At 38.1% G+C, this 7993-nt stretch overlaps 1 protein-coding gene across 2 annotated transcripts in view; it reads left to right on the top strand.

Moving 5' to 3' along the window:
* Positions 1-7993, top strand: part of RNF103 (ring finger protein 103) — a 20632-nt gene that overhangs the window by 3797 nt on the left and 8842 nt on the right. Inside the window, exon 3 of one of the 2 annotated variants that reach the window (XM_008578487.1) lies at positions 3614-3659. The exons of the other annotated variant lie outside the window; for it this stretch is intronic. Within the exon in view, the coding sequence (XP_008576709.1) occupies positions 3614-3646 (33 nt within the window). The 3' untranslated portion in view covers positions 3647-3659. The remainder of the gene's footprint in view (positions 1-3613; positions 3660-7993) is intronic. 2 annotated transcript variants of the gene reach the window in all.

The following is a 7993-nucleotide window of genomic DNA, read 5'->3' as shown; positions in this document are numbered from 1 at the left end:
AAAGAGGAAGTTTGAAATCCCCCGTACGGTTAAAAAAAAAAAAAAAAAAAGAGAGAAATTCTTTTTACTAAAATAGTGTGTACAAGCCAGTGACACTTCTGCATACCTGTGTCATGCTTCTTAGGAATTTTCAATCCCCCCCCCCCCCCTTTTTTTTTTTAAAGATGACCGGTAAGGGGATCTTAACCCTTGACTTGGTGTTGTCAGCACCACGCTCAGCCAGCGAGCTAACCGGCCATCCCTATATGGGATCCGAACCCGGGGCCTTGGTGTTATCAGCACCGAGTGAGCCACGGGCCGGCCCGGAATTTTCAATTCTTATAGGAGGCTCCAGTATCCTCTTAAAGAGGTTTTACAGACTAAGGAAAATAAAATTGAAGAGTGGGAAAGAAAGCTGAGGAAAGAGGGTCAACTTTTTTGTTTAGAATCAGCAGAAGCAAATCCATTTTAGTTGTTGGATCTTCACTGAAGTGAGAAACACACATATATATTTCTTTTGTTTAGTGATTTGCACTGCTTCCTCAGTTTTTATTAACTCCAATTTTGAACTTAGTAGCCCAAATAATTTTTGTATCTAAAGGAAGAACCCTAAATAAAAAGTAAAGGACTCCTTCTATTAGAGAAATAGCCAACTTTGTGACTATAGTGGAGGAGCTGTTGTGGGGAATGGGGAGGGTGGCGCTCATTACTTTGCTTATCATTATGAGATTATAATTTTTAACTCTAGCTTTTATACGAAAACCGTGAGACTTAATTAGCAGCATATTAGAATTTTAGAGCTACTTAAGACCTTAAAAATCATCTTTTATGCTTCCCAAAGTGTGGTTTGTGGTAAATGAGTGAGCACATGTTATCGTTTGTGTATTTTAATGTAAACTAGGGAACTATATTATATTGAACATGTAATTTCATAAATATTGCTGAGGACAAGCCTAAATTGTTTAAATTGTTAAAATGTGAGTTCACTTAAGGTAAATTAACAGCGTGAATGTGGCTAAAATTATGAATGCAGCCTGTGAATGTCTGAAACTTGGAAATCATATCAGACTAACTCTTTCTGAGGCTCTGAGAAGTGAAGTAGCTTGCCTAAAGTCATGGGACTAATTTGTAATATTGAACCAAGATCAAATCCCAGGTCCCCTGATTTCCTGTCCAGTGCTCTTATCGTTTCACACTGGGGTTGGCAAAGTTTGATTCAGGGTATGAAAATTAAAATGGCTTTTTCTCCATATTTTTTTCTGAGAACAAAGACTGCAATATATGGTAGAAAAAGCTTTGAGTTCAGAGACCTTAGTTGCACTTCTGGTACTATCACTGAATGGCAGTACGATTGTGAATAGGTAGGTTTTCTATTGCACATGGCCTCAAATAAATACATACACATCGAGAGAGGATGGAATAATACTATAATCCACTGTGCTAAAGGGTGAGGTTTGGGCATCCTTTCTGAAATTGTGTTGGATATCCATGGCCTTTTCTGTATTGTAACCTTCCTATTGCATTTGACCTTTTACCCTCAAGATTAATCTAATTTAGTAGTTTCTGTGTTCAGCAAAAGGAGAATCTGGGAGGGTAAGGTGCACTCTATATATTATCAATTCAAATTCTGGTTTATTTCTGTGTTAGTTAATTGGTATTGAAAAATAAGCTGTAGCTTCTTTAAAGCTTTAATTTATAAGTAAATTATTATTCCATGTTTCTCCCTTGTGTTTATTTCTAATAGTCTGATCGAGGAAGATTTACTGGTTTTGATCATTTTAGATTTGTTAACTGAGATTGAGTTAAGTAGCCAGTCCCACTGCCTGTGTTCAAGTGTCTAAGTGTTTGTCACCCACGCTGACCAATCCCGTGGAAATGAATGGTGGAGATGCTGAGAACCTCGAAACTTGGAAGAGCCACATCAAAAGTCTGGAAATTCTTTGGGTATATAGAATGCAGCCAATAGACAACACATACATACTAGTTTACTAGTTAAGAATATATTCTTGGCTTATAAATGATCTACTATTTTTTAACGTCCTATTAAAGATATCCATAGATTAAACTAAATTCCCTTAACATGTGACAGAATTCATCAGTGTATTCAGCAGATACATGTGTGCCAGGCCCTGTTCTGGGCCTTGGAGTTATACCAGGAACACACACCAGACTAAGTCCTTGCTCTCTCGGGCAGCTTATATTCTAGTTGGGAGAGGCAGACACCAAATAAATATCTAATATATGAGTTAGTAGAAAGTGCTAAGAAGAAAAATAAGCAGGCTAAGGAGACAAAGAGTGGCAAGGAGTTCTCTGATAATGTGACTCTTGAATAAAGTGAAGAACAAATAATGGTAGTGAATGCTAGCATTGTAAATTCTAGTCGCTAGATTATTTTTCTCTGAAAACATTTTTTTAAACCTCATAGGTATCAATAGTTGAAAAATGACTCCTAAGAAAAATGGAATGTATTTATATGGTGTTCTGTGTATGGAAATGATACAGTAGGACACACATTTAAATTTTCCAGTGACGCTCAGGGTTTGCACTGATCACCACTATCTGGCTTGTGTTCCATGGGTCCAGTGGCTTATATCTGTCAAATGGCTGGCTTGGTCCGGGAGAACGATCTCTGGCAGGACAGCTGAGAAAAGTGAGATTGAAACCCTGTCCTTGACACCGTGGTTTAAGCTCTTAAAAGAGCATTGGGTTTTGTTTTGTTTTTTAGCTATATTTAAAATTGAAAATATCTGCTAGAAACAAAAGAGAGGAAAGTATTCTCTAAGTTGCTTGCCATTCTTTCAGCTCAGGTGATATTTACTCAATCTCTTGTAAAAGATAATTTTCAAGAATTCAACTTGTAACCATTTGAATTATTGTTCTTTTCTGTTTATTTTAAAAGAAGCTGACTAATTTGTTTGCTCTTTCTGTCATTTTTTTTTAAAGGCTGTACAAAGTGTTTTCATAGATAAGATGCATAGACCCCACTAATTCAATCCTTTTCAAATTGTCAGGCTTTTCCTTATCTATTCTATGTTCTTTGTAGTTGAGGTGAACAGAACTAAGTTTAGTTTAAAAGGTAGTAAAGTATGTGTGATACCTTTACCGATAATACATTATGTAATACATAAAGAACCAAGTCCTCTTTTATCCTGACAGTTCTTTCTGACATCCTGAGTTATCTATCTTTGTTCCTAACATAAGCTCATATCTTTCATTAGCTATTTATTTTCTGATTTCATGGATTCTTTGGTTCTCCCGCCACCCAGTCTTCTTGGCATCAGAAATAGAAGATGGTTACTTTTCTTTCAGAAAACTCTTGGTCAGAGAGGCAGATGGCACAGTGGATAGGCTTCTGAAGTGAAAAATATTTTTATGGATTTATCCTCCTCTTAACATTTCTATTTCTCTGTTTTGACTTTCGTCATAGTTCAAAGAAGGATATATTTGTTCCCTACTGGCAGTGTCACATCACAAGGAATTTAAAGTCACTGGAATTCAGGTAGCAGTGAAAAACATCATATGATTTAACAGAAAGCTTTGGGTCAATATTTACTGAGGTATTATGTTAATGTATTTCCTGTTTGTCTGAAAAGAGCTAATGGCTGCTTTTAAACTTGTTTGTCTTTGTTCCTAGACATCAGTTTCATTTAGGGAGATTCTAACTTGACACTACTCTGGAGGTAAAACATGTGGCAAATCAGTATTTTTTATTGGTGAAAAGTTTTTATTTGTGTTTATGCATGAAGTAAGCTAGTATAAATACCAAAAAGAAATTAAAATGCCATTGAGTTTTTGTCAGTCACTCGTCCTCACTTTTAATGATTTCTTGTACAGTTTGCATATATATATACTTACGTTGGTCTATGATTTTGAAAGTAGAGACTCCTGTTATAATGAAATGTTGAGAAATGCAGAAAATATCATAACACAGTACTTCTGTTGTTTCAAGGAGTTACATTGGTTAATTAAGCCTGGATGTTGTTGTGTGGGGATTAACACTATTAAAAGGAATATGCTGAATGTTCTGATCAGTAATAAACTCACCTCTAAAAAGTAAGCAAAAGTGTACTTTTTAATGCTCTGAATTGGATGCTTTAAGTCTGACTGGGGTCAAGAACATTGAAATGCAATTGCATAGCAAGGTACAATTTATGCTAATGTTTGTCCAGAAAACATTCCAGATGACAGGTTGCTGGGGAAGTGACTTTCATTATGATAGAAATAAAAAACTTGGAGTCTTTCCTTTAGACAGTCTGTGTAATCAGAAGTAGAAGAATGAGTTACTAAACTGTAAAAAGCTGCAATAGCTTAGTTCAACTTAAATATTTAATGAGCACCCAGATGAGTGAGGTACTGCGTTAGCTGCAAGGAATACAATGGTGAGCAGGTGTAGAGATGCCAGTTAGAGAGACAGATACCCTGGGAAGGGGAATGGAAAGATTGCTTCACTTTAGCCTGTATTGCCAAGTCTGTTCCAGACCTGGAAGTCAGGCTGTACTTTCGTCCAGTTTTTTTCTGGTCTGAAAATATTCCCCCAGAGAATGCAACCTCCTCCTGAACTGCCGAGGAATATATTTCCTCTTTTAATGAGACCAGCAGTCAGGATCATCGTGCAGATTTTTAGGATATGAGCTATAAATTGGAAATTGAGGACTCCTACCTGTGTGACAAAGTAGTAATAGGCTTAGAGTATTTTGTGGTACCGTGTCATCAGCCAGATGAGTTATTTTGTGAAAATATTAATATTTTTATATTGGGCATTAATTCAACCTCCACCAGATTTAATTTATAGTAAACCTTTAGTTGAATAACGTAACTATATAGGGCATTGGACAAAGCAATTTCTTTTTTTTTTTTTTTTTGACCAGTAAGGGGATCACAACCCCTGGCAAGGTGTTGTCTGCACCACGCTCAGCCAGTGAGCGAACCGGACATCCCTATATAGGATCCGAACCTGCGGCCTCGGCACATCCAGTGCCTCACTCTCCTGAGTGAGCCCCAGGGCCGGCCCGGGACAAAACAATTTCTAATTGCGTAGATACAGCTATAGAGTTATATAAAATGCTTTCATGAAGTGCCTAGGTCCTTTACTTGCTCATGTAGCCCTTTCAGGATCTTTAAACTCTTCAAAAGCAGATGGTGGAACAGCTTGCTGAATAAATAAGGGCGTGGGGTTGAACATTGTCAGGTACCTGCCCCAGGAATGTTTCCAACTCTCTTCATTCACTTTTGCTGTCTCTGCCTGGGAACAACCTCCTTTCATTCTTATTTCCTAGCACTGGAGCTCTTATCATAAGTACTAAAGACACCGGTGCAGTAAACAGGATCTTCACTAAAAGATGCCCCTACACTTAGGGCCATACTTACATTGACAGAGGCAAACTTTTAACTCCTTGAGACAGTGTTATTATAAACAAAGACCTGAAATGTTTGGGTTGTTTGCAGCCTTGATCAAGAAGTGGAAAATGTGTGAAGAGGGCAAACCAAACTGGAATGAATTTGAGCAACAAAATAAACAACATGGTATGAACAACAAAAAAAAGAGAGGGCAAAGAGCAGGGCGTATGGTGATATGATTGCACAAACATTTCTTAATCCTTCTAAGGAATCTGAAAAAAAAGTTCAAGATTTCTTTGATTACTTGACCAAAAGAAGAATTACCATATTGATTATTGAGTGGTAGCAAAAGAAAAAGAAAAGAAAAAAAGGCTGCCTTTCTTGATCTCCTGATTCTCAGGTAAAACTTATTATTATTTTTTTTTTTTAAAAAGATGACCAGTAAGGGGATCTTAACCCTTGGCTTGGTGTTGTCAGCACCACGCTCAGCCAGTGAGCAAACCGGCCATCCCTATATGGGATCCGAACCCGTGGCCTTGGTGTTATCAGCACCACACTCTCCTGCAGCCCTCGGCGTTGCTCCTGCACCTCGCTCTCACCCAGTGAGCAAACCGGCCATCCCTATATGGGATCCGAACCCGTGGCCTTGGTGTTATCAGCACCACACTCTCCCGAGTGAGCCACAGGCCGGCCCTCAGGTAAAACTTATAAAGCACTTTTGGACTAGGGAAAAATGTGAAAGCTAGGGACTGATTGGGTAATATAACTGGTGTGAACCTCCTCAAAAAGAGTTTTCACCTTACTAAGATCATGTCCTCAAATTACCCTCCTCTTATTTACTTCAGCCATCTGAGTGTTGGAATAAGAACTCCTATCTACCTCAATAAGACCATTTATTTTCATTAAAAAGTACTATCAAAACTCTTTGCTTAATCCCCTAAATTGTGTGTATGTGTATTTATTAAGCATCAAAGTTATGTTACAAGATATAACATATGCATGTGCAAGGATTCTTCAAAAAGTTCATAGAAAGAAACATATTATCTTGTAACTCAATTTTTTCATGAATTTTTTCAAGTACCCTCATGTATCTCTGTAAGTATGAGGATGGTGGTATCTGTGGTATATTGCAGGGAATTACTGGACCAGTGTTGGCACATAACGTGAAGTTTAGTTCACTTGTTATCACCATGTGCTGTCTTCATTCCTGTTGCTCTCTGACATTTGTTAGAATTTCCAGCAGAGAGGCCACAGATGAGGAAGCTGGACCACCTCTTGTCTCTCCCAGGGAGTTGACTGCTGGCATGCATTTTACATACCCACCTGGAACTTCACTTCCTGGAGGCTTTGTAAACATGAAAATGGTCCTTCCTCCCAGAAAGATTAGAGGCCCCCAGAGTATTGTGTTGTAAATTTGAATTGAATAGTATCAGTAATATAGCGTTTATGAAAATAAACTTGGTACATATAGCCTGGACTTAATAAATCAAACAGATGGTTTTATGATGACTTTAGATGTTCTCAGCTTTCCTTTAAATTCCCATTTAGTGTTTTTGTTTTAATATTTTTTGTTTTTTACTGGTATCTTCATTGAAATTCTGTCTTATTTCAAGGCAGGAATATTAAGGGACAAACGGAAAACATGTTAATGATGAATAGAAAGGTTGACATATATAAGTAAGAGAGTCATTACATATTTTGAAGGTTAATTTAGGATTTTTTTTCTTTCTTTTTTAAAAAATCTTTTCCTCTCCCAATACTAATTGTGTTTGGAGCTATTTGCAAATTTGAAGTAGAATTTCAACAATGTAAAATTAATTATGGTAATTGTTTTTATATGTTAGAACCTTTTATGATCGTTAAGAAAGAAGCCATAGAAGTAGTTGATTTAGTCAAGGCATAGTTTAATAGAAAACATGTGGTTGACTCTTGGCTCCATAATTATACTTTGAAAAAAGTGAAATTTGAACTCGTCAAACTCTTTTTAGTAAGCTTTATTTGGATTATTGTTTACATTTTTCTTTTCAGAGCAAAGAGAAATGACTTTAAGGGCCATTTTCTTTCTGTGTAACTTAATTCTAGAGAATTAAGAGGCCACATGGTAAAGAATATGTTTTGCTTTTTAATATGGTTTTGACATCCCCTTTATGTAAATGCCACAGAGTGTGGGAGTTTAATGTACTGTATTCAGTGTTTTAAGTCTTTTTCAGGTGGACAGTTATTGCTTCTATAAGAATTAAAATGATAATATGATGATATAGTAAATAAGAACTGGGGGGCTAGCTGGATAGCCCAGTTGGTTAGAGCGCAGCCTTATGACATCAAGGTCAACGGTTCGGATCCGTGTACTGCCTGGCTGCCAAAAAAAGTACCCTAAAAAACTGGGAAATGGGCCGAGCCCATGGCGCACTCGGGAGAGTGCAAGCTGGGAGCGCAGCAGCGCTCCCGCTGCAGGTTCGGATCCTATATGGGGATGGCCGGTCACCGCTCACTGGCTGAGCACGGTGCAGCGGGTCTCAAAAAAAAAAAAAAAGGGCCGGCCCGGTGGCGCATGCACTAGTGCGCCGCTTGGGAAGCGTGGCAGCGCTCCCGCGGAGGGTTCGGATCCCACATACAGACCGGTTCCCGCTCACTGGCTGAGCGAGGCGCGGGGGCAACACCGAGGGTTGTGATCCCG

Source organism: Galeopterus variegatus, unplaced genomic scaffold (assembly GCF_000696425.1).
Source record: "Galeopterus variegatus unplaced genomic scaffold, G_variegatus-3.0.2 Scaffold1695, whole genome shotgun sequence".
Lineage (NCBI taxonomy): Eukaryota > Metazoa > Chordata > Mammalia > Dermoptera > Cynocephalidae > Galeopterus > Galeopterus variegatus.
This window is presented reverse-complemented; position numbering and strand designations above follow the sequence as displayed.